Below are 27,870 nucleotides of genomic sequence, written 5' to 3'. Positions count from 1 at the left end.
CTATGGCCTTTATTGTCATTTTTACATACATTGATAAAGAATATAAACCTGATTTATTAAAACGAAAACAATTCAGTGGAATAGAAATACTAAAGTCCTTTAAATGTACTAAATTGTCTATACAGCGTAGTTGAATTGATACACAAACATTCTCAAAATTTTCCAAATTTGTGGTCGTCAAAGTCACATATCATGTATTTTTCGTTGATGTCTTCATAGACGTTCTCGCTCTTCCTGACATCAAAATGAATTTTCTCGAACATAACATTTCTTTCCAGTCTACGTAATTTAGGGTACCGACCCCTTAATGAGTTTGCTTTGCTAGCCATCCACTCCCTATTCTTGAACAGAGCGATACCAAACGCTATGGTTAATCCGATGGCAGCAATGCAAGACATGTAAATGATGATTTCTCGAGTATCTGTAAGACATGTCTGAATTAATACATTTCATTTCTAATACAAATAAATTAATGGTTGGTCTTGCGAGTTAAAATATGTATAAAGTAAGATCAAGTCATATACTGTTTAAAAAAAATTGCCTTTCATAATTTTTAAATGAAAAATGTAAAATTGATATGAATACCAGTACATCTGAATTTATAGCATCGTTTTATCTAATAAAAGCATAACTGGTAAAAGTCATGATTAATATGTAATTGTATTTCCTGCAACTGATATCAACACAGATTTTGTTTCTCGCGTACGACACACATTTGTGTTTTATGATCCTTTATTTGAATCACAGAGAGAGAGAGAGAGAGAGATAATGAGAGCAATGCAATCAAACAACGAACAAATAAATTAAACGTTGGACAAATATTGTTCTCCTTGCATATTTTTCTAGTTTGGGGTAGTTCAGGTTTATATTATATCTCTTTTCATATAATTGCATTCACTAATGTAGAAAAGCGAATGATGCGATTGGTTCCCTTTTCATATCTACCCTTTTGTTGCGTTTGTTTTTTCAAATGATTTAGGACCACAGTTTTAAGAACGGGCAATGCATTCTCTAAGGTAAAAATTTTCCTTCGCCATAACTTTCCTTATTCAAATGTTCATTGAATGTTTACATTCTCTGTGGTTCTCTTTAATATATTTTTGGTTTATTTTGTTTTGTTTTTATTTTTTTGTTTTTAATTGTTATATTTTCATGATACTTCAACAATAATTTTTCTGATTGATTTATCTTTATCTATTGCTAGTGTAATGCATTATGTAACTATTGTGTTCGTTCAGTGGAGTCATAAATGCTTGTTTTCCACATTGTAGTAGTTCATTCCTTTGGTCGGTGTTACTCTAGTGCACTCTTACGATGCTTGATTCGTTTAAACCGGTGGTGGGATCTACGGCTGGGTAGCGTCCTGTATTAAGGGATAAGTATGCGCATTGTCATCGCTAAAGGTCGAATAGACCATAGTTGGTAATAACTGGTAATTAATTTTGCTGTTAAATACAAAGGCCACATCGATGTACACGTGATTTGCCGACAACGTGTAAAAGAGGTTTTAGAGACTGCTATTTACACAAATATCCGCATTCGAAAATAGCAATCGGTCTACCTCTTATTCTGGACAGATTTGTACCAAAACATTTGTTTCCTGATCAGAATTGCTGGCGTGGAGAAACTAAACACAAAATCGTTCTCAGTATGGCCTTGTCATATCGTTGATTGTGGTAGCCAACAACACTACAATATCACCCGAATTGTGCACAAATGGCAGTTAGTGCTAAAACTTACACGCTGTGTATTTTCGTCTTTTTTTTTCAAAATGATGGTAGTTCGTTGATTATTTTATTTACCAGGTAGAGAACCTATAACAGATGGTTTACAGTACAAAATCGTGCATTAGGACGAACTTCAGACGAATTTTGTCGAAAGATTTTTTTCGATAAAATAATGATTGTAAATTGATATTATGTGTTTAATAATTATTAACAGAGATATACGATGATTTGAATAGTGGTATCACTAACGCCTGATATGAAATTATACCGCCAACGTATATGTGTGCGTATATTTGTGCTTAAAAAAGATGTTCGTTTACCTTTTTAAATCCAAATCCATTATAAATAATTCTTGTGAAATAAATCTCATATTTATGTTATTTTATTAAGCACTAATATTATACAACTGGACCATATCCCTTCCATTCTACAATTCAGTTTTGAAACAAAAAAAAACTGATCACAATAGACCCTTTTGTGGTAAGTTGGTGAGCAAGCTTTATATACACTTCCGCGAGGTAGAGCTTGGGTAGAACAAAAGAATTTTCCTTGCGGAAGTGTATATTGAGCATTCTCTACGCATGCTCATCGACTACCCCAACGTTAGTACAAAATAGTCTATTGAAAAGCCGCAGCAAATATTTTACTCAACACAGTCTAGAGGTTCGCGCTTCTGGCATTTGAATTGTCCACAAACATTAGTTTCCTATAGAGGGGTTGAACTCGTCAGTAGTACTCAAACTGAATCGTCGTGCTGAGCGAGTTTAACTTCTCTCTCTTCGTTGCTTAGAATGCACTTAATACGTTCAACCCCGTTGATTTCAGAGCTTTACTACATTTAATAGAGGTTAAGTGTTCAGGAATAACCTGTGGCAAACATAAGTATGAAATTGTACGCCTTGTATTTTAGGTTCCTATCGTGATGTGTTTCGCTCTCCTATACTCGGTGGTTAGGTTACAACTATCCTTCACTATAGAAGAGTTTACATTCAATGACTTATAAAATTGAGATATAAGATCTTGGTTATATTTTCCAATACTTCTTGCTTAATATATAGTACTAACGTCTTCGTCAATTCCTTGCTATTGACAAAATGATCTAGATGGTATGTGCTTCCGATTAGCTGCTGTGTATTGCTTGTCGAGCTGAACAACCCAGTTGCATTATTTACTGGGTTTAAATATCCTGTCGTGCCCCAAATTTTAATTTGGGATAATTTTACACATTTCGTCCAACAGAATAGGTACCCAATCCAAAACGTAGCCCCGATTAACACTTGATTTTCTCTGTGAACCATTCGCAGTAAGCATTAACCTCAAAGGAGTCTCTCATTGATTGCAATTGTTTTTAAAGGTAAGATTATTCTTCGGACACCCCAGTTTACTCTGCCTTGTGGTCGGCTCAGACTGCTTTCTTTGTACATCACAAGGCGTTTCATGAATTCCGACACAGGTTTTTGTTACTATAGTATTTTTTTCCTTTGCCTACAAGAGGATGTATATCTCTTGCTTCTTCGCCTCATCTTCAATGAATTCAATTTCAACTTTATTTTTTGGACTCCATATACATTAATAATCAGACTTGGATCGAAGGTGGCGATGTCTTTGCATATTTGGCATTCTAAAAGGTTAAGGATTTTTTTAACTTGGTAGTATTTGGTTACTCTTATGCACGTTTTCGGTCTACTTCCTCATGGAACGGTGCAAAATATATGGTCCGGTGAAAATACCCCGCATGTGATTTTCTTGCTGACAGGTCCATATAGTGATACATGTATACTGGACCCTACTCAGTAGCCAGGGTTTGTCTGTGTCGATTTCGAGTTGAAATTACATGTAATACTTAAAAACAAGCCATTATTCCTCTCTGTTATCTTTAACTAAAATCTAAGACCCTTTGACAACCACAGTCGTAACACACTATGGAAAGTCTGTTTGTCCAAACGTGTATCACTTATTGATGTTAGTTTCTAGGTAGTAATTGTCTCCTCTTTTAAGGCTTTTTATGGTTATTCTACTCACACATTCCGTTTGCTGTCTCTACTATTGTACTTTTTCCTGAACTGTTTCCAGCGTTTGATCTTTAAGGAGCCTGCTGATACTTTTTTTTAATTTTGCTGTATTTGTATGAACTACAATCTTAAGTAAAAAGAGAATTTTCCAACACCAGTTCTTAAGAATGGATTTTAATTTGTCCTTAACAGTACAATCATATGGTTAAAGTCGTTATGTTGTACTTGCCGGCATACAGAAATATTTCTACCCGGTCCAATCTTGTGTAGAAGTTTTAGATTTTATACATCGCATCCACCCCAAAGAATTTCAGATAAAGGAAACTTCAGAAACTGTGAAGTCAGCCTAATATCTTAACCTACACACAGAGATTGATGGTAAAGAAACATTATTGACCGAAATATACGACAAAAGCAATGACTTTTCCTTCCGGATTGTCAACTTTCCTTTTATTTCTGGCAACATCCCTTCAGCACCTGTGTGTGGAATTTCATATTACATATAATCATACGTTATGCCGTAACTACGCAGATGTTTTGTACCGCACTAGACTTCTTAAAATTGAGCTTCTGAAACAGGGTTATGTTGCTTCAAGATTGAAGTCATCACTACAGAAGAGCTATGGTCGTCATCATGAAGTCGCGATCGTGAATTGCTACGGTGTATCTATCTGCACCTTGATAACCGATTTGTTCAACTTTTCATAGTTTCCCTTACCAGATTTGATATGTTTTAAAGAACTCTTTAGGAAAACAGAGAACGCTTAACCTTCCGGTGCTCGTACATGGCCTCATTTACTTTTGTTATTTTGTATGTAGTATTTTTGGTTATTTTATGTTCTTTGTCATAGATGTCTGTTTTCCGTGTCATGTCTTTGTCCCTGGATTACATTCTTTAGATTTCTGCAAGATTCTTGATTATTCTGTTTCTATATATGATATTTCGTTTTGGACCCCACTTCCTGTGGTCAGTTTTCAGGGGACATTCCAGATTGACTTTCTTAGTTGTAAAATGACTTCATAATTTTACCCTTAGCTACCAGAGGCTTAATTCATATCCATTCTGTCACAGAATCGTGAGAGTCTGTTTACGGATTTTATTACCACTTTACCATAAATAAAAGGAATACAGTAAAATCTGGAATTGCTTGAATATTCATCTTACCTTCCGTGTTTTTTCTTTGTTCTTCGTTTTGTAGGCCTGTCACTTTATCACGTGCGACTAAAGTAAGTGAAAGCACTGGTCAGATGTGGATTAGCTAAAACCCTTGTTTTAAACATATTTATTGTACACGTATTTTTTTGTACAATCGTATCAATTCCACTTTGATACAAATGTTAATACAATTGTATGTATTTATACCTTGACAGCTACTGATTTTGTCCAAACACTTCTCTCAAAGGAACGATCACAATATGACCAGTTTAATTAGACACATGTTTTGTGAATCATATAGAGGCATGATAGTTTATAATACACCGAATGTAAAGATTTTTTTTATAACGAGTAACAATTCGTTGAAACCGAAAAACTGTTTCATTCTTGTCTTTAGATTCTATATTTTTGGAGCCGTAATATTTAAACGCATATGTAAAATGAAAAATGTCGCAAAAGAAATTAAGTTTAATTGTAAGTAGAAGAATCGGTAACTGAAAAAATACAACAAATTCACGTAAGTATAAAAATTATACACTTATTAAAGTTATAGTGATTTAAGCTAAATTGTAAGGAAAATTTTATCTTTTCTAGGAAACAAAAGAAATACACATTAAAAGTAATAGTACCTGGACCCCTTGTGGTTGTACTTATGTCCACGCAGCCATCCTTAAAATCACACCTGAAAAAAAAACTTAGAACATATAAATTCTGTCGATTATAATGATATTGAAAAAACAAAACTGACCAACGACTAATAAGCTACTTCAAGAAACCTTACGGATTTTCTGATAGAGAAGATAACATTATACTCGGCGTCACATAAATAAGATACTGTTAAAATTTAATAAAAATATTGTCTACGACTTTATTGACACTTACCGTCGTTTAAATTGTCTTAAATGACTTGCTCATTCGTTTAGCCGAACGGCTTCTCCCTAAACATTGAATCATTAAATTCCGGTGAGATTTTAATTCTCGGTCCCAATATTTACATTATCAAAAGTCGGCCATGTTTACAGTGATCGGGTTGCTAGGAGATGTTGTTTACGTTTAAATGGTTTGTCCAAAAACCTAAGAACCCAGAATGCATTTCGGCGCTAATTCGGATATCTCGGATTTATTCTACGCAAACATCGTACAACACCGAGAAGTTGATCAAGCAGACGATTGTCACCGGAGTTTGACGGGAACTTACGAACTTCGTTTGTAAACAAATCATCCCGTAGAAACCAACATGGTGGATATTAGTATAGGATTTTCCCGTAAGGATTTGTTACGCACGATTTCAGCCAATGAACGACTCGTTGGAACTATTACGTCATGCATATATGCGAACTATCTTCAGATTAAATAAAAGAGAGACAACTCTAGCCGTAAGTCCCGACAGTTTAAAAAATAGAGCTTCAAATCGAAAATGTGGTGTATGTGACTTCGAGTATAGATAAAAGTGACTTGGAATATCTGTGGCCTGTGGCTAACACTTTGTTGTGTTCATTTTTATTGTGATTTGATTTAGATTGAACAATTTTTTTAATTAATCAGTAGTTAAAGAAGAATGGTATAGCAGATATCAAAGGTTTGAAAAAAGAATTTGATAAATGAAATTCAAATGTTTTGCTCAGTAATTTGTCTAACTTTTTGCAGAATGATTTGTTATTTTACTACTGCACTCCTGACATTACTGTCATATTGTTTTTTTTTTTTTTTCATACAAGCGTCTCAGAATGTGATGACTTTATTCACTACACTGCTCAATTGGATCAAATTGATTCAGGGAAGATAATGTAAACTTATGATAGGGTCTGAAAAATTCCCAACAATGTAATAATTTTTTGGTCGTAGCTTGCCGAGTGGTCTAGGGCGCTGGACTTTGTGCAGGCGGTGTTCCGCAAAGGGAACGACCAAAAATTTGAATCGCAAATTCGACAGTTCTAAAACCGTTGGGAATTTTTCAGACCCTTCTGTAGGTTTACGTTAACTTCCCTGTAGTAATTTGGTCTAATGGAGCAGTGTAGCGAATAGAGTCGTCACATTCTGAGACGTCGATATATATATATATATATATATGTGTGTGTGTGTGTGTGTGTGTGCGTGTGTAAAGCAGTGCTACATTCCCTTGGTAACTCTAGGGTTTTTAAGTTAATTTCTGTGTTTAAAGTCTCTCTGTTATAATGATAGCATTCTTGTAATATATTGGAAATAAATATCAAAATGAATTTTACAGCACCTGGTATCGAACAAAAAAGTTAGTTGTCTTTAATTGTATCTGTCAGTCAGTTATTTGATGAATAGACTATACCCTGAATAAGTTAGAGTTACCTCTTTTGGTCAGTTTTAAATAGGTAATTTTATAGAAAACTCTTTCTGTTACAATAGCGAGAATTGAACTTTCTTTGTATTGTATGCATTTTATTGACACATCATTTTTTGCCAAATAATGTCATTGTAATCTGCCTAAGAATAAGACTTTTATTACCATTTTCTTATTTTTAACCAAATTTTGAATGCTATTGTATCTTTGTCTGAGTGAAAATAGGTTTGTAACTTTAATGAAAAAATAATTGAAATTTGCAATTCAAAATATTTTTCCATCTTATTTTCAGTGTAAATGTGTTGTACAAGTAGCATTGCCTTATTAAGTCATAAGCTGTTATGGAGTCCTCTGTGTTTTCCTTCTCTTTTGGAGGGTGGGGGTGATGAAGTTATGGCATTTATTTTATGTTTCAGTATGGTTGCAAAAATACTAGTGAAACAAAATAGTAATGGCAAGAGAAAAGAGTATATAAAGGTATTTTAAATTGAAAGAATTTAAGATCATATAAAACAAGTATATATTTACCTTTCATTACGCTGACAGTTACAGGGTGACTGACAGTCTTTACCATAGTGTCCATAAGAGCAATTTTGGCAGAAACCTATTTCTGGTTTATATCTTTGGCCATACGGACACCCTTAAAGAAATAGGCATATGCTAACTAATTTAGTTGTGTGAACGAATTCATGAATTAAAACAAAAACATATTACGACAAAGACAACCCTTACCAAACAGAAAACAAAACTAATACAATTACAGGAACCAATGTACAACTAGGTTACAAAACACTAACTTACCACAAACTCCCTGTGTCTCTACGAAAGGACGACAACAGTAATAGATCGTTATTTCGTTTTCACCATTTCTCCTGTAAAGAGTTATTATGTATATATACTTTCTTGTATACTTTATTTCTGCTAAACCTATGTAGAAACATTGGTATACATATAAACATGCATATTTTACAATATTAATGTACAAATACCCAACTGACAAAAAAGTAAGAAAGATAAAATAGTGAGGAACATCGTTTGAAGTATAAATGACTAACTTACAAAAAAATTAATGTAATTTCACAATTTCCAACGTTACACCGTGTTGAACCAGACTCCATGAATAATTGGCCCGAACATGCCCAAGTTATCATTAATGGCGATCAAGAGTACTAAAAGGTTTGACCTGTGGTAGGATGTTAAACAATCAATCAATCAATTTAATTCGCAGGACAACATTCACCTGATAACACTGCAGATGGGACCAAATGATTACTATGAGCGAAAAGATTGATTCTTGTGAAATATACAGGAAAATATAAGATATGTGAATTATTTTTTTGATGAATAATAACACAAAAGGTAAATTGTTATAATTCTTCTTATTATGTTATCCACACGTGAACACGTGTTATCTTTGTAGGTATCATTTACAGGTTGAGACAGTGACGTCAGTCAGCGGTATCAGTGTTCTTGTAAGTTTTTTGTATTAAGCATGGTAAAATCTAACCTTCGAATTACTATTAATTCCGATAATCCGTATCATAACCTCTAAGTAATCATTATCATTATCCTTGAACAAACCATTCCGCATTTTGTCTCCCACATATATTGTCTTATATCAATACTTAATAAAATGTTGGATGGGCTCGATGTTCAGAGGGAAAACTAGTATGGATTTAAAGTGAAGTGTGAACAGATATAAACAAGATTCTAAATAACAGCACACAACTAAGAAATGTTTTATGTTTGAAAGCATAGTGGATTCTGCATAATGTTCGCTTGCAATATCACAAAATATACATGGTTTTGAATATGGAATAACCATGATGCCGATTGATCTGCCATTTAGATAATTGTTTATTATTTATGCGAGGTATTTGACTTCTTGGTTTTGTCTTGAAAATTAGTTCCTTCTGTCGATTGAAGTGTTTTGTGAATGTTTTACGAGCTTGTAGTTTCGAAAACCTTGTTGAAGTAAAACCAAATTGATAATTAATAATAATGAATAAAAAATTATCCATTTTATCGTAAAATTTAGTAATAAGCTTGCCATTATTAATTTCAGTACTGAGATCAAGACACGCGCCTCACTTGGGTTGATATTTTCATCCAGGTGGAATTGTTGTCCCTTTGACAAACCTATCATCTTTATATGTTGATTATTATCATTATCATCAAACAGTTTCAAATTTTGGACGGCTAATGGAAATTCGAAAAATTTTACATTCCTCCAGAAAAGTGTGTTATCTATTGACTTGTATTTTACATAGTTTGGTTAAGAGTTGATAAAGGCCATTTTTGTTTTTAAAAAAGCAATTTCTTCACTTGTCAAAAACATCAAAAATATAATTTTTTAAAGCACACTTTCTCCGCTTTATATTGGCTATTTTTGATGAACATACACACATATCATGAATTTACAATCATGTATATATTAAGATTAAATGAGTTCTAATAATTCACAGAGAAACTGTAATTTAACCCAACAGTTTTAAGTAGTGAAATTGGCAGTAAAAGCAACAAATGCAAAAGCATATAACATAAATCAAACAGTTAATACTGTTGAGAGAAACAAGAAAGACTCCACATCAAAGGTAAAATCCATGGAAAACAAAACGATGATAATCCTTTGAAATCAAACTAAAAGTAAACATTTCCTGAATTTTTTTCTTCTAGTACGTTGATGACAAAGAGCACAAGAATATTAATTTAAAAAAAAAAACTGTGACTTATAAATTAGTACAACAGTAATCGTACGTGTGTCCTTCTGTTCGACTAGTATCCAATTCTCCTGACCTTCTTCCAAACATCTGCGTATTTTGAGGGAGATATACGACCAGACATACCAACATAACTCTAGTTATGGGGATTATTAAAAAAAGATAAAAAGTGAAGTTTTGCCTGAGGGATTTTCCTAAATGTTACTAAATACTTTATGTCCCCCTTCCCCGTGTAATGCGAAAGAAAAATAAATGACAAAGGAAATTTATTTAGGAACAAATTTGACTTTTATTTGTTTTGTGAGTTCAGAATGGTCCAATTTTATCCATCGCAGAATACTTAAAAAGTGCTTAAAAAGTAAATGACCTTATTATTTAAAACCAAAAAACAATGATAAAATAAATGTAAAATACAAAAGTACCAGTCTCATAATGTTGCGAATTTCGATATGCTCTACACGTATTTCAAGGTGTAATCTCCCATTGAATACAAATGACGATTTTAATCTAAAAAATTATTACCAAGAAGTTCTAAAATCCAAAAGTATAGAAATAGAAAGCAAATTCGAGAACTTCTACCTTGTGCTATCCAAGAGATTAAGTCATGGTGTTTCATGAATTTGAAATATGTATTACTGCAAATAAAGTATATATAAATGATTTGTGGTCAGACAAATCTGACTACTGGGTTGGTGAATAGCCTCGGGACCTTGGGTCCACCAGCAGTGGCATCGATCCAGTGGTTATAAAATTCGAAAGTACTAATCATATAAAATTGCAAATATTCTGTACACGTGTTTCAAGGAGTACAGTACCTGTATGGGATAAACTTCCCATTTTATAGGGTATGGGGCAGTGGGGCATTGGGAATGGGGCAATGGGAAATGGAGGATGGGGCAATAGGGAATGGGGCAATGTGGAATGTGGCAATTGAAATGGGGTAAATGAGTAGGGTAATGGGAATGGGGCAAAGAAAAAAATTTGATTGGTTAATCAAACAAATTGTCCTGCCTTTTTCCGCAAGCAACGTTCCTATCATAATGCCAGGACAGCAATTAAAATGATGTTTAAACAAGCTTGTTTTAGAGTAATTTTTAATTATTACAGGTGTCGCAGATTTTTGGCTACAATATGAGTGTCGCAACCACCAACTGGATAAAAATATTACCAGTTTCAATATTTTTAACAATAATTTGGAACCATTATTGAAATTAAAATTGTTCGCACCTTTACAATCTGAAGAAATATGTTATTTTTGAGAAATTTGATTGAAATAAATGTATCACAGCCACAAATGATGCTTATTTGGACAATTTTAACATTTTAAACAATACTATAAGACCATTAAGGACATTTCAAGTATATGCAATCATTCAATTTGCAAATAATATCTCATTTTCAAGAATTTGGTCTGAAATATATGTATCAAAGCCATCAACATAATAATGATATAGACAATTTGAACATTTTTACAATAATTTTAGACAAACAGGTATATTAAAAAAAGTTCGCACAAATTCACTTAGCAAAAATATGTCATTTTGCAGATTTTTGACTGAAATATGAGTGTCGCAACCACCAACTGGATAAAAATATTGCCAGTTTTAATATTTGTAACAATAATTTGGGACCATTATTGAAATTAAAATTGTTCGCACCCTTACAATCTGAAGAAATATATTATTTTTGAGAAATTTGATTGAAAAAAATGTATCAATTTTAAAATTTTAAAACAATTATATAGGACCATTAGGGTAATTTTATGTGTTCGCACTCATTTACATTGTAATATGCACAAATATCTCATTTTCAAGAATGTAGTTTGAAATATATATAGAACAACAATCAACAAAAATCTTATCTGGACAATTTTCACATTTTTAAAAATAATTTTAGAAATCAAATTCATTCACAATTTATACATGTATCTATAGTTTTAAGAATATTTTGCATGATTATTTCTCATGCAGCTCGGAGTGGCGATAATACATGTAAACAATGCAAATATCGCGAGATTTCGATAATTCCCGAGTTCGCCGTCGAGATTCTAAAATCAATATTGATTGCACAAAAATTTCTACATCCTAATGCATTATATGTATTTGATAAAACATTTACTCTTTTTTTTCCTTTCGGAATGGGAAAAGGCATTGGACAACGGGAAATAAGTCGATGCAATGAGGATGGAGCAATGGGGAATGGGGCTATAGGGAATAGGGTATGGGGCAATGGGGAATGAGCAATGGGGGATGGGGAATGGGGCACGGGGCAAGCGGGATGTTTATACCATACAGGGACTGTAACCTCTCATCAGCAGCATTGAAATCAAATATAAATAAATAAAGATCTTTTCGCTCAAAAACAAATCATGTGTATATGTTTTGTTTTATGTTTGTTTTGTTGTTTTTTTTTTCACAATGACAATTAAAGAACATAGCAATAAAAAAAACTCATTGAACCACATACAAACTCTACTTGTCGTCAGTTTGTGAGAAATTTAAGGTGTTATAATATCCAATGCGGAAGATGTATACGTCAAAGGGAAACTTTTCAAGACCTGCCAGTTCGTAGGGATATTAAGGAAGTAAACAATATCGATTATCACAAAATCAATTATCAATTATTTCCTGGTTAACGAAAGCTATTATATGTAGTCAAATTGGCCTAGTGGCAGGGATTGCAAATAAAGAACACTCTATGTAGCTAAAAAGAATAATTTTGCCACCTCTGAAAAATTCAATTAGTTTCATAGACTTTCAATTGTTTGCAAAATTACAACTACTATTGTCTAACTAAGTTCGTGTCGTTCCTGCCTATGCTTCATTTGATGAGTGCCCAAACTAATGAGATTTTGCTCATAAATGAGATATTTTCAACCGAATCAAAGATGAAAATATTTCATCAGCGTGTCACATTCTCAGACAAGCTTCTCATTTTAAATAAAACGACAGCGAAAAATTATCAGTTGATCGCCATTTTATGATAAAATCTGTATATTGACAGAATATCTACATTTTACCCAAACATCTCAAATGCTTCAGCAAAACTACAGTAAGTGCAAGAAGTGGAAAAGATGACGCCAAGATAAAATGAGGGCCTGTCATCTGAGACACACTTTGCAATGTCAGTAATAAAAAAAATATTAACACAGGAGCTTACTACAACCATCAAATGTGCAGACAATCTAGTATGTAACTAGTCGAGTTGCATATTTGACAGTGGAAGCAAGTCTTTGTCCATGAACATTCAAGTGATCTGTCCTTTCTACTTTGGTGATACCCTTTTGACTCTGATCAAACCTTCCGCGTAAATCATCCCATCAATGTACTCGAAGTAAATATATAAATATATATTAATAAATACCTTTGTACAATTTTGTGAAATAAAATGTTGTCTAACTGTCCTTGTTAAATAACACTATAACAATAAAGTTGAAAAAGATTACACTTTCTGTGTGTCCGTTACACCCTTAATTTCGTGCATTATAAATCTGTGATAATTGGTTTGCACTCATATGTGGTATTTTTAATACATAATGGACTGAGGGGTTTCTTAACGCCCTTTGCTATCATTTGTGGTCTCTCATGGACAGTGTAAAGCATCGAAGCGTTCACACAGTCCCTGGGCAAAGTCATACAATGTACCTGTAAATGAAGGTCATGGTGTTTTCGGGGAAATTAGTTCTAGAATTCTAGTAGTCTTTCTGAAATTTACATAGAATGTACCACATGATTTAGTATTGTCTCATATGGTAAAACAAGGGTTATGCGATAAATTAAAACAGTCATGCTGTAAGAAAGTTTTTGATACTGCTAAATGTTTGAATTTTAGAACAGTTAAATGTAGTCATAATTTAAAATAATATATATTTTATTGATCGGCCTTTTGACCTAAGAAAAAGTTTTTGTAAGTATAGTTGTTTGCATCACATAACGCTTCATTCAAAAGAAATATTTATTGGACATTTGTATTAAATGTAAAAAACATGTATTTTTGATGTCTTATTCTGTGTGTGGTAGATTTTATTGTTAATCTGTATATATTATACTCCCTTGCTTGAAAACCAGGATGTTTATGGTGATCGTGCTGTCCGTCCGTTTGTGCGTCTTCAGTTTTCATGCTAGTAACTTATTTCAATTCATTTAATTACCATTGCATCAAGACATCCCTAAAGTCATTCATTTTGCGAAACAAAATTAGAGGCATTCTAACATAGAAAAAGCGGTAGCCATTCATTCATACACAAGAAAAAGTTCATTGTCACAACTGAGGTACAGTACTTAACAACTCAAACTGCCCTAACACTTTTTAACAGTATGTACTACATTGTATCAATTAACAGATATGAATGTATAACTTCTGTTATCAACAGGAGACTGGTAGTAAGACACCAACTTAAGAAACATATTTTTTACCTGGATTTGGTTAGGGGGGTGGTCATTTCTAAAAAAGTTTCTGATTTTTTTATCCCCGTGATATTTTTTATCTCCAATGTACTTTTGCATAAAAACTCGATCCACCTGATACCAAAAATTATAAGGTCCCTGATTTTCCAAAATTGTAGAGCCATTTATATAACTTACCTCTGTCTTGATCAGAGCACTCACCAAGATTATTCATTTCTACAGAAACGGATAACAATATTCTCTAGGGGATAATTTACATATATTCAAAATAAAACTAAGTGACTTAAGGTAGATCATACATATTTTTAGTAGATAAATTTGCCTAGTTTTTTCTTAAAGATGGCATTAAATGAACATACTTTAGAATTTTAATCTTAAAAAACATAGATCACTGAACCTAATTTTGAGATACTTGAGCCTTCTCACTATATATATATTATATGGCTTTTTAAGGGAATTTTCAATATTTCGCAAACTTCTAAATGGTGGTAGATAACATTTCTTATAACTTTATATGAAGAACACTTAGTTGACATTCTTGCATATTCAAAACGAAAATGTGCGTTACAAACTTTTTTTGCAATATTAAATAAACTTAAATTTCAAATGGACATTTTCCTTCCAATTATCTACCTTTGAAAGATTTTCCCGCGATTTATCTCCCCTTGAAAGAAGCTATTGTAAAAAAAAGTTTTTAATTTTACCATTCTAATTTTCACTTCATTTCAAACACTATTAGTTTATAGAAAACGTATATGTCTGTATGATTTCGCAAGATGACAGAAAAGAATGCTCCGTGTAATAGGTATGATCTACCTTAAGTACTAAAGGATTATAGACTATAAGACCGAGACAAGAAAGACATGTTTGTTTGTTTGTTGGGGTTTAACGTCCGAGCAGCAATATTTCAGCTATATTCAGCCGATGAACATGAAATTGATGATAAAATGAACATGAAATGATGATGAAATGAAATAGGGATGGGACACAAGGACAATGGGGTCCACAAATTTTGATTGCCACTGGAAATAGGGAGAGATGGGTAGGGACGGGCAATTTAGCCTCTTGTAGCGGAGCCTTATGGTTCCTACTCCGGGAGAATACCACAGTATTGTTCTTTGACATGCAAGGAATGTGGCATCTTTCGCAACACAGTCCACCACTATGGTTTGCGGTCAGGTTTTCCGTATTTAAGCCTGACAACCCCAGCATGCAACACGCCAGGGGTACCACATTCCACCACCTGGGGCCCACATCCCAGTTGCTCTGGTGCAGAGTGCCCTAACCCCCGGTTAGGGTTCTGAGCACTATGCAGTCGCCTTTTACGACAAGCTTAGCGCTGCTGCAGGGGCAGAGAGAAATGTAGCAAAAATATGACTTCTTGTCGTTACTTTGACAAAGAGACAGCAAAATATTTTAAATCACATTTTACAAAAACAAAACAAAAATCAACAATACCATGGGAGAAATTAGCATTTCTAACACATGCACAGACGATAGAACAGAAAAACCAGATTGTATATCCAGCGAGAAAGAACCGAAAAAGACATTCTTGGTGACAGTTCTTATGGGGATAACTCCGACCTCTTTGATTTTATAACTGTACAAATTTAAGCATCAGATGGATAATAGTTGAATAAATGAAAGTATATACAAGGCAAGTGATATATGTACATTGTTCTAACTGTAAAAAAAGTTGTATGGCTTGATTGACAATTCTTCATTAGAGATGCCTTTTTAATGAGAATTATCAAAAATAAGTTCTTATCTTTCTTGAGTTGCTGCATCGTGTGATTAAAAAAATAATTACCCCCTCCTTTTGCCATTTAAACGAAACTAAATAATATAGATAAATAATTGAAACCCCCCACCAACCCCCATACTACAAAATAAGTCAAACAACACTTATCCCATTTTTCCATCACAGAAAAAAACTGTATCCCCTATATTTTGACCTATCCCCGCATCACAGATAAAAAAAATGACCCCCTACATTTTGACCTGCCCGGCCCTACCCCATACCAATTGAAAAATGATACGTCCGTGAATTGTGAAAGCCAAATGTCTAAAAATACGAACTGGGTTACATGAACTATCTGAGATTGTGAATAACTTCAAATCATTCAGTAGTTAAACATTTTTTAAATTAAATGACCGAGAAAACATCTACATCCAATCGGCCGTGCAGGTCCGGGTGTTAAAAGAATAAGCCTGCAGCAGCGCTAATCTTGTCGTATAAGGCAACTAAATAGTGCTCAGAAACCTAGCCGGGGGCTAGGCGCTCTGCCCACAGAGCAACTGGGATGTATACCCCAGGTGGTGGAATGGGGTACCCCTGGCGTGTTGCATGCTGGGGTTGTCAGGCTATAATACGGAAAACCTGACCGCAAACCATAGTGGTGCACCGTGTTGGGAAAGATGCCACGTTCCTCGCACGTTAAAAAACCCTGCTGTGGTATTCGATAGGAGTAGGAACCTTTGCGCTCCGCCACAGGAGGCTAAATTGCCCAACCTTACCCATCCCCCCTTTTTCCAGTGGCCATCAAAATTTGTCGACCCTATTATCCTTGTGACCCCTCTTTTTTTCTTCATTTCATTTCATTTTATCATCCATTTCATGTTCATTGTCTGAATATAGCTGAAATAATGCTGCTCGGACGTTAAACCCCAAACAAACAAACAAACCAATCGGTTTCAAAAAATAATCCTGGAAAACAAACTCAAAAACTAAATGACAACGGTACGCAAGCTTTTTTGGAAAGCTTATACTTGTATTATGGATATTATATCAAGTTGTGTGACTATTAAACCCAGCGTTAGCAAGAGTAAAACTAAAATTTATCGTATTGCCATATCGCAATTGCATGTTCCTTGTCAACTCTTGTATTCATATATTTCCCACATTTGCAACATGCAAGTTCAAGTACACATTTACAACGATTCTTAGTGAACAACTAAGTAGATATTTCTAAAATTCCAGGAGGCGCTTTGCATTCCGGTACACTAAGTGCACGATCCTGGTTGTATTTTCTTGTAAAGGGCCAAACATCCATTGATTGTTTCCTTGGTTAAATATACAAATTGAAATTGGCCAAACGATTCAAATACAACATAAACTATATACAGAGAAATTATAATACCAGTAAAACAAGATTACCTTCTTCTTGAGCAAACACGGGATTGTTCGTCTGTTCGGGAACAACAAACAACGAAAAGAAATATGTACAATCGCATTGAACGAACAACCATTTTGAAATTTTAATTTGATAAGGAAATTTTTCCTTGTACTTGGCTAAGCAAATTAATTGCACACTCAAATTGTGTGCGGAAATAGTACATTGTATGTTTATCTATTGTTCAATAAATAAGGCTTTTGGTTATGTTGCCGGTTTGAATTCTTACCATGCATGAAATGACTGCTTCCCCGCACTCTTGAAAAAGTGATTTTTAATTTTATTCAAATTCCAACTACAACTACTTTGGTATAACACAACGCGTAAAATCAATAAATGACGATCATTGGACTATCCGAAATGCTTCCAAATACAGGCGGGCATATATCTAGAATCATCAAACGGGTCGTTATTCACAGCATGCAAGACGATACATTTAAAATGGTGAAGTCTGTCGTTTCATTTTTTAAATTGTTTTCACGGCACCAGTAAGTATTAGTAAGTAAGTAAGAATAACCAGTAAAAGGAAATCAATTTAAGTTATATCTAGACGACCATAAACATTATATCCTATGAATTCTTCAAAATGGACAAAGAGCAGCATTATATTTCTTGGATGCTCAAACGTTTCCTATATTTCATTTCATGCCCGCAAGATGAGTTCATTCTATACTTTTTAATTCAATCGAGTACTAGATTTAGTCCACAAATGAGTCCACGTTTGTGAAATGTAAGTGGCGCAAACTCAACACTGGTACAAATAGATTGTGGCGCAAAAGGACGCAAATTTGTCATGGACGGATATTGCCATTATGAAATAAAAAAACATGTACTTTTCTGTTGAATCACATTTACTAAGAGTTTAAAGTTTCAAGAAATTTTTGTCATTAATAATATCCTCAGATGTCTGTAATGGCTCTCGGTGCTGCATCGGGACATCAGAGGCCATTATCAATACCTTGGGCATGTTACAGGGTCAATATGGAAAATGCCGTATATTAATACTATAATACCAGTTTATGTGTATATATCGCAAATTATCGTTAGGTTCATATAAACATGAACGCATAATGCACAGATGCATATCAATCATCAATCTTGAAAACCGTTGACGCATGCATAAACCATAGTCGTTTAAACCATTGACGCATAAACCATAAAATAATTGACATGAAAATTACAAGGAAAATATAAAATATACGCAAGTCACAATATTAAAACACAAACAAACCTAAAAACAACAAAGAACATAAAAATAACCAAAATAATTCGTACAAAGTAACAACTACAGGTAGCTTTTGTAACACCCACCTAGTGGATCAAAAAAATTCGAGGCCGAGTTAGACGAAAGTGGGAAGAAACCATGATATGCTGAACACATCGGTTCTCATTTTACAGATGGATACGTTGCAAAGGCCCACGAAAGAGTTCATGATTTACTTGAAAGTTTTCTTATACTTTTGATCTTGTCATTGCACCAGTAAGGTAATGCAGCACCTTGCCTCCGTATCCAGTCCTAAGTATTTCTCTCTTTCCCTTAGGGCAGGACTATTCGTTGGATGGTAGACTTATTTTGTAAAGGGAGTATAGTAAAGTGAGAGGTAAAGAAAAGAGTTTATTTTGAATGACTGTGATGAACTCAAAGAGATTTTTGTACGAAAGGAAGAAGACCATCTATGGAGACATCATGTATCTTACATGTAGGTAATTAAGGTATAGTTGCGACGGCTATGACTCCTTATCTGTCTTCGGTATGTTTTCTAGGTAAATGTGTGTATTTAACAACAATTTAGAATTTCGGCTAATTTCAGAATATTATGTTTATCTTATGAGAGGCTTTCATCTTTATTCTTTTATTTAGCAAAAAGGCGGGGTAGGAGTAACGTGAGAGATAGTCATATCATATATACATGCAGTATTATTCAAATGTTTTAGTTCGTTTGATGGTATGAGAACCGATTAATTCTTAGAAACTGATGGTAAAAGAAAACTATTGACCAAACTTTACGACAAACGTGATGACTTTTCATTCAGAATTGTCAACTTTCCTTTCATCTGTGGCAACATCCCTTCGGCTCCTGCATATGGAGGGTTCATATAACAACTCATACGTTAAGCCAGAGCTTGCCGAAACTACGCAGACTTTTTGTGTCGCGTTAGAACTCTAACAAATAGGTTTCTGGAACAAGGTTATGTTGCTACAAGATTGAAGTCATCACTACAGAAGTTTTTGGTCGTTATCATGAACTCGTGGATCGTTATGGTGTATCCATCTGCACCATGAGAACTGATTTATTCAACGGGTCATAGTTTTCCTTTCCTCGTTTGTCTACTCCGGACTTGACTTTTTATGAGCAACTCAGCGGGTGTTTCTAGAAAAGCAGAAGACGCTTACCCTACTGGTGCACCTGGTCCATGCTCCCAGTTTTTAGTGGAGTCCGAGTTGCTCATTTGCTTTTGTTACTTTGTATGTATGATTTTAGTTACTTTGTTGTGTATGTCTGTTTCCCATGTTTGGTCTTTGTCCCTGGATTACATTATTTTGATTACCGCTATAACGTTGGTTCCCTTGATTACTCTCCGTAGTCAAGATCAAGCTTTGTAACCTGTTTGTAATTTTTGACCGAGTATTATTTTGTGATACAATTCGCTATTCCACCATTTTTTTTATTTAGTTCTGACATTTTCCCGAAACTCGATTTTACTTGTTTTCAGTCATATGCATTCTTCGGATTGTTTTCACTTAAATTGTTGTCGTTTTCATCATGCATGCTGGTCCTATTTAAAGTTCTAATTTTATTCTTTGAACTGGACTTTTTTTCATTGCCTTATATGGAGAGATGTTTCCATAAACAAATAGCTTCATTAGTGGACTTTTAGATATAATGAGATGTCGAATTGTCATGTGTTTTTAATAATTATTCCTGCCAATAACCACTTTAGAATTCTGAAATAGGTGAAGTACCAATCATATGATCGGATGTTAAAAAAAAACAACAATACGGAAGGAAATAATCCTGTGCATACGGCACTCTTTACAGTAATGTTGTGACATCAGCTCTGGAAGTTTAACAATGTTTTTTTGCACACGACACCTAATCTATAAAATCAAAACAAACAAAGTCAAACAATGCTCATATCATGGCTACACACGATAGTTAATAGTCCCTTTTATAATCGGAGGCTCTTACAATCTTTAGAACTATGTTCTTATTCAATATGTACATGTCTGAAGATGTGTTCTCTTTCAATCATATTTAAGGACTTGTTAATATTTTTATCTTCTTCCGTTAATTACTTACTATACATACTTATATTGTTTGTCGTTTTAACACACTTCCCGGTACTTAAAAATAAATATATATATAAATTAAGAAAAAAAATGTATAGAGTGGTCAGTAGAATAGAAAATTAAATTTTGACAAAAATGGTACATGCGTAGCGCTTTAAACGAAATAAGAAAACTGGCGCAAAAGGATAACTGGTTTAAAAGAGTCTCTTTTTGGCACGAAATGAGATCACTCAACATTTCTGGGTTCTACATCCATGTTTTTGTAATAAGTTTCCCCTACAAAAGAGGCGTTTATACAGCAGCAAAGAATAGCCCTGGAGTTTAGGTGTGCATCATTTGGATATGTCGAAAACCATAACTCAAAATGAGTTGTACATAGCTTAATCAAACTTATGTATTATAAAATAGTTTTTTATAGAAATATTTCAACAGGAAATTAGAAGATCTGTATTCAGTATAGTATAGTTTAATAAATCACGTATCATATCTCGCGAGACCTAATATAGTGTACTTCCCTTCCTAAATGTAAGACGGAAATCAATTGTATTTTTTTTTACTTCCACTATACAAAATGTATACAGCCCAACATTTTAAGGAATGGGTTCAAAGAAACATGAAGAGAAACACTAAGTAACACTATGAATCACTTTATAAAAAATATAGTTCAAAATATTAAATGCATTTGTATGAATACTGTTCATAGAAAATCAATGGCCTCAATATTAATATCCATCACACAAATATGTACAGTAATTACACGCTTATTGGCAATCAGTACGCACAAGCATATGTTCATGATGAATTCAATTGAATGAATGACAGAAAATGTCAGATATTTTCCTGTTTCAAACGCCCAAAATCACGGATCATTTCTTTCTCATTGATGTCGTCATAACAATTCTCACTTTTTCTGACATTATTCTTCATCTTCTCCACTTTGGTTGGTATATCCAGCCTAGGAAACGTCGAAAACATTCCACTTCATGCCCTGATTTTACCGATCAACCATTCTCTATTCCTGAAGGCTGCGATACCGAAGGCTATAGTTAATCAAATAGCAGCAATGCATGACATAAATATGATAACGGCAGGGGTGCCTAAAACGAATTTTCAAATACATCAGTTACGACAAACATTTTGTCTTCCCGCTACAAATCGAACAAAGAGAGAAACATTTCTGTTTTGTTTTTTGTTTTGTTTTGTTTTTTTTTTTTTTTTTGAATGTCGCAAAATATAATTATATGAAAAGCTACTATTACAAATGCAAGAAAATAAAGAGGTCTGTATAAATGGACCTGGAAAATATGGGAATAATTTGACATTTTTTTTTTTTGTGTGTAAATACAAAAATAATTTAGCTACATGTACTATAACATGTAAGTTCATGTATTTTGCTTTTGTTTTCTTGTAATAGGTGTCTGAGGACTTATTATCTGGCGACACTATGTGCTATTGAGTTATAAACATTTTGCGTACGACTGTGATACACTAGCACTTATTAATCCGTCCTACCTGTAGATCCAAATCCACTTTCCGCTGTTGAAAGAAAGCACAGAGTGTATGTAGTAATGTAGTGAATGCATTCTTTTTGAATTTCCAAGGGAAATGTTATTCTTTTATTTTATTTTATTTTATTTTATTTATTTTTTTATTTATTTTTTTTTTTTTTTTGTCTTAAAAGGATCACTAACCTATAAAATGATTTATAACAAAGTTTTTATTTCAGGTGTTCACCAGTAAATGCCAATTTTCTGAATTTGTACGAAAAAGACCGTTGTAGGAAACCAACAGCTGTGCTATTATTGCACATTATACGCCCGTTTTTAAAGACCAATAATTCGGAAATTGAAATTTATATTCTGAAAAGGGAGACGGGAGGTCCGAAGATAGGAAGAACTTATTGATACAAAATTAATTTACATTTACAATCTACCTGTGTTATTCTTAGGCGTAGAAATGCAACCATCAACAGGATCACATCTACAGAAAAAAAATCATAACACATTTGAGGAAGAAACACGTCCGTGATATATGAAAAAATGATAACTCATACGTAAGGGGATCAACGACCATTTAGAGCATTGTATATGGAAATCTGTAAAATGACTAACTACAGTACGTCGATTTTGCATTTTGCATTATTAACACACAACACAATTCTAATAAATTTTGCGTCTTGTACAAGCTTCATATACATTGTATTACAAAAGACCCACATATATAAAAGATGGAAATAGACGAACACAAAGACGAGAAAAAAAAGTGATCTTAGATTTGTAAATACAATCTTAATGAAAAAATATCATTGAAAACAATTTTGCTTTTCGTAAATATATCATGACAACCACATTGCGAAGGCAGCGTAGGACTGGAATAATGATTTAAAATCGTCACAAAATGAACTCTAAGCTATATGTCCATGGGCGGATCAAAACACTTCGAAAAGAAGGTGCGATTCCTTAGAAAAAGGGGATGCTAGGTAATTATTTACCGTTTATTATGCTCCCAGTTTTTAGTGAAGTCCGAGTTGCTCATTTGCTTTTGTTACTTTGTATGTATGATTTTAGTTGCTTTGTGTTCTTTGTTGTGTGTGTTTGTTTTCCATGTCTGGTCTTTGTCCCTGATTACATTCATTCTTTTGATTACCGCTATAACCTTGGTTCCCATGATTACGCTTTTACACATGAAAATGACAAATTTTCCGAAACAGGCAAAGGGAGTGTCAACTGATGTCATTGTTTTAGTTTTAGATTTATTTATATAAAGAAAATATATCAGATGTTATAGTTACCGCTGGGTCGGTCCACATTCACATGTTCCTGTACAATCAACTCCATAAGCGCCAGCTGTGCACTTAACACATGCCTTACCTTGTGTTTCACTGAATACAAATCCAGGTTTGAATCCTAAATCATTAAACATATATGTCGAAGTATGAAGTTCAAGATTTAGTGCAGACTTCTAATTTCTCGGTCTCCATACATGTACACTTCTATTATAATGCATCTTTAATGTTCATTCATAATTAACACGTGTTGCAAAACCTCAAAATTCGTATAAGGTCTATAAGTACAAAAGCAATACCAATTTTGAAAGACTATGACACATTCTACCTAAATAAAAAAAAATATGCTAGTGTCCTTGGTGATAGAAGACAAATAGCCTATATCTGTACATTTATCAGTTACAATCACTACACTATTAGTTCCATAACGGAACTAGCAATGAGAACGAGATAAAAAGACCAGACGTGCAGTAAAAGCGCTATAGAAAGACGAAATCATAAATGATTATACTCGGTTACGGACAAAGATGGTGATATCTCGTTTTTGTACTGGAAAGATGTGCCTATCCTTTTTAGTACCAATACAAAAGTAATTTTTTGTCCGAGTGCATTTTCATATTATTTTTAGAGATGCGTACTTTTATCTAAACAAATATATATCCTGGAGGGACCAACAGTCCTGATCTTAAAGCCAAATTTCTGTCTGCATTTTTAGGGCCAAAAATCCAATTCTTACAACAAATGTCATTGGTGTATCAGATTTCATCAGTTGAATTAATATTTTAAAGACAAATATTCTTACTTTTATAACAGCACTCACCACAAGTTGAATTTGCTATTTCAATTAGGGGATGACAGCAAAAATAGGCAGTAACAAGTCTATTGTTCATTCTGTAATAAAAAAAAATGAAAACAATTCTACCCATGTCTTCGCAACCTTTATTTTTGTTATAAAGTAATCAAGGAACGATCCACGAGCTTATGAAGACGACCGTAAATTTTCTGTAGTGATTATTCAACCTTGTACCAATATAAACCTGTTTCAAAAGCCTAGTTGTAATAAATCTAGCGCGGTACAAAAAGTCTGCGTAATAACGGCAAGCTCCTATATAACGTATGAAAACTCCGTACGCAGGTGTTGAAGTGATGTTGCAACAGATTAAAAGACAGTTGACAATACGGAATAAAAAATCATCGCTTTTATCGTATAGTTTGATCAATAGTTTTCATTTAAAATCGATCTCTAATTGTTGGTCAAGATATCAGACATCACAGTGTCTGTAATATGCTTTATCTCATGTTCTGTTGGGTAGATGCGCAGTACAAATCCCAGAAACTAAGATTGTTTAACGATAATACGTCATCTATATAGCAGAAACATAGGTCATAGAATCTGGCCAAACAATGTTCCTTTCTTTGAATTATATCAACTATAAAGTCAGACTCAAATGAGTAAAGGAATAGGTCAGCAAGTATAGGAGCACAATTTGTTTCCTTCGGAATGCCGAACGTTTGTTGAAAAACGCGCCCGCCACACTGGAAAAATATATTGTCGATCAACATAAATTCCAGCATTTAGATAACATCTATTTCCGTGTATTTGAAAGAAGTTTTGAAATAGTATTTTTAAAGAATGGGAAATCTTTAATAAGAAATACATCTGTATATAGGTAAACCGTCATTTTTGGAGTAACAAAGATGCACATTGTTTTTGAGTCGGGATAGAGAATAGAAGTATAAAGAGTTGAAAAAGCATAGGTTTTTTTATGTTTTTGTGTTCTGATAATAATCTTGAAATGAGGATTTCAAGAAGATCTTTCGAATTTTTCACGTAGTACGACCGGTGACCCTCCTTGACAGCTGTGAGCATTAGAGCTAAGAGATTTGAAAGAAAGAGGTTTGGTGGTACATTTGCAGATCCAGCTATTTAGCGTTCTTGTATGGAGTTACGAAATCAAGTACATAGATGGTAGATCACAATCATCGTCTTTGGTAAAGAGACCAAAAGAGGATAGCACATATTTATGGTTTTCTACTATCTCTTCTTTGGAGAATGGTTAAAACACACTTACTTGTTGAAAGTTTTGAAAAATTTTGACACTGATTTGTGTACAGTAGAGTAATCAAGGGAACCTAAGTTATAGTGGCGATCAAGATTGTAATCCAGTTACAAAGACCAGACATTGAAAACAGACATACACAACAAAGAACATTAAGTGACTACAATCATACATACAAAGTAACAAAAGCAAATAATAGAATAACATGCATGAATTCTATACGATAACGACAGCATACTACCTTGTGAAATAATTCCTTCATACTTCATTATAATTTTAATCATTACACAATTACAGTTGTTAATGTTCTGAGTATATTTTTTTATTTATTATTATTGTAGGCTTTACCTTTTATAAATGGAACACTTTTTCATTCCTTAAATCACCGTACTATAAACAATTAAGTATACACAGTTGTTGATAATATAGAGACTGGCCATTTTAATTCTATTTGAGGAAACATTTTAATTATATTACCATTTTATACTGTATAACTCAGGAAATCGGTTAGGAAATAGAGTTGAAATTATTTCCGTTTTTCCGTATTGAGATACGAGAAGAGCAGCAGATTCGTTATAATAATGCAACATGTATAAAAATGAAAAAAAAAAAAAATAAAGTAATAGAAACAAACGAAATAAAGTTATCTAGAAAAAGAAAATATATTAAATATAATGACAGAATTAACATTAAAAAAAACACAGAGAGCAAATGAGAAGTTTCAATGATGTAAAAACGGCGTTGAGAATCTTTTGGAAAGGTTTGCTAGATATGTCATATTACATGTAATATTATTTGACCTTCGAACGAAAGACAACATTTATTTGATTTTGATGATATGAAGTTAGAAATTCAGATCAAGATACAATTAGCATTACACTGATATCCGATGAAAGGGAAATTAAGGGAACCATGATTAGAACGGTTATAAAAAAATGATCCAAAGATAACGACTTGCAATAAAAAAAAAGACACTATCAACTAAGTTTAAGAAAACCCAAACCAAACGTAAATTATCAATCGTGACTCCACTAAAAATGTAACATTAAACGGATGAATGCTAGCGTAAGCATTCCATGTTTTTCTAAAATCATGTAAAGATGCGTGCTCGTAAGATAGAAAATGTAAAATAATTTTTGGCTAGTGAGTTGAATGAATGTTCCTAACAGTTTACCTGAGAAGATGTTACCGATAATTTACATTCACCTTAGATATAGCAGATTCACAAAATGATTTATACACAATACGATATACCTGAATAAAAGGGAAAACAAAATTTGATACTTATAGCAATCCTTTCAGTAGTGAGCGTCTTAGTTGTACCATTATACCCAAGGAAAATTCTTATGGAATACCTAGACTCACATTGGTAAAAAAATGGCAAATACATATGAACCTTTGTAAAGGCCCGAGGCCTAAATGTCCATTTTGATTTGATAATTCATTGAGAGGTTTGGATATCAAAATATATATCAGTAAGCAGCGTCAGCGAAAGACCTATAGACCAACTGATAATTTGTGCACAAGATGACAGAATTGAAAAAAAAATATTTAAACTGCAACCTCTCTTCTTGAACAGCCAAAATGTATTGACCATATATTTTCTAGTGATTTATGGGTCACTGACTAAATATAACTTTTGCGACATCACAAACGTTAAATTGTTTTGAAGTTGCCAGGATGTCTAACGCTTCGAATAAAAACGTTGTTTTCCTTCGTTAAAGAACGTCATTTTTCGTTTGAACATTTTGGTGCTGATATCAACTATGATAATGCACGGACTTGACAGTCATTCGTCTCGAAACAGTGAAAGTAATCTACACAGCCTTGCAATACCCGCGGTTCTAATCCTCAGCCGTATACTAGTTTTATGTCAATTCAATGCACTGTTTTTGTTTTTGTAAATATTCACTTCAAAGAAGATATACTGACTGATTGCAATAATTAATACGATTAAATGACTAAATATTTGGGTGATATTTCATGATAAGATCTACATATGATGCAAGCTTTTCAGTATTGAGAATTCTATACACTCCAATGACTCCTGTGTTCGTTGGTTGCAATCGGTAAAACCATTAACGTGCACAAAATGTAAATGAATAGAGACGTATGGTAAAACAATCTCGTTGATATGCCTTGACATGAACATTTAAATAATTGGTTGTGTTGTTGAAAAAATACATCTTAACTGTACACGCTGAAGTCTTATTGATACTGGTTTT

At 33.4% G+C, this 27,870-nt stretch overlaps 2 protein-coding genes across 4 annotated transcripts; both read right to left on the bottom strand.

The window, feature by feature from the left end:
* Positions 1–36: 36 nt before the first annotated feature.
* Positions 37–17,628, bottom strand: LOC148604513 (uncharacterized). The gene is made up of 6 exons (XM_088550993.1): positions 17,493–17,628; positions 8,011–8,081; positions 7,738–7,849; positions 5,525–5,577; positions 4,905–4,961; positions 37–421 (listed from the first exon to the last, which is right to left on the bottom strand). Exons 1-6 carry the CDS (start codon positions 17,582–17,584, stop codon positions 153–155), a joined length of 654 nt encoding a protein of 217 aa, XP_088407119.1. The 5' UTR covers positions 17,585–17,628; the 3' UTR covers positions 37–152.
* Positions 17,629–21,431: 3,803 nt separating this feature from the next.
* Positions 21,432–26,501, bottom strand: LOC148604512 (uncharacterized). Of its 3 annotated transcripts, none has more exons than XM_088551017.1 (6): positions 25,994–26,501; positions 24,388–24,476; positions 23,592–23,706; positions 22,734–22,780; positions 22,313–22,336; positions 21,432–21,897 (listed from the first exon to the last, which is right to left on the bottom strand). In XM_088551017.1, the coding sequence occupies exons 1-6, from the start codon at positions 26,017–26,019 to the stop codon at positions 21,851–21,853; spliced, it is 348 nt and encodes a 115-aa protein (XP_088407143.1). In that variant the 5' UTR covers positions 26,020–26,501; the 3' UTR covers positions 21,432–21,850. The 3 variants fall into 3 exon arrangements, with proteins under 3 accessions (XP_088407143.1, XP_088407144.1, XP_088407145.1); XM_088551018.1 differs by having other exon boundaries at positions 24,406–24,476; positions 25,994–26,274; XM_088551019.1 differs by lacking the exon at positions 22,313–22,336.
* Positions 26,502–27,870: the final 1,369 nt, after the last annotated feature.

The sequence above is a fragment of the Perna viridis genome, chromosome 10 (assembly GCF_037379345.1).
Source record: "Perna viridis isolate PV_CMFRI_1.1 ecotype Kerala chromosome 10, ASM3737934v1, whole genome shotgun sequence".
In the NCBI taxonomy this organism is placed as follows: domain Eukaryota; kingdom Metazoa; phylum Mollusca; class Bivalvia; order Mytilida; family Mytilidae; genus Perna; species Perna viridis.
The sequence above is the reverse complement of the archived record's forward strand: the minus strand, read 5'-3'. Positions and strand labels throughout refer to the sequence as shown.

Excerpts from the sequence above, each read along its gene's own strand:
- LOC148604513 (XM_088550993.1), bottom strand. The coding sequence starts at position 17,584 with ATGGTTGTTCGTTCAATGCGATTGTACATATTTCTTTTCGTTGTTTGT. Across the intron at positions 5,578-7,737 it reads AACTGTCAGCGTAATGAAAG|GTGTGATTTTAAGGATGGCT; the intron begins GTAAATATATAC and ends TTTTTTTTTCAG. Across the intron at positions 4,962-5,524 it reads TACAACCACAAGGGGTCCAG|TCGCACGTGATAAAGTGACA; the intron begins GTACTATTACTT and ends CACTTACTTTAG.
- LOC148604512 (XM_088551017.1), bottom strand. The coding sequence starts at position 26,019 with ATGAAAAAGTGTTCCATTTATAAAAG. Across the intron at positions 24,477-25,993 it reads AAGTGTTCCATTTATAAAAG|AATGAACAATAGACTTGTTA; the intron begins GTAAAGCCTACA and ends TTTTTATTACAG. Across the intron at positions 21,898-22,312 it reads AAGTGGATTTGGATCTACAG|GCACCCCTGCCGTTATCATA; the intron begins GTAGGACGGATT and ends AATTCGTTTTAG.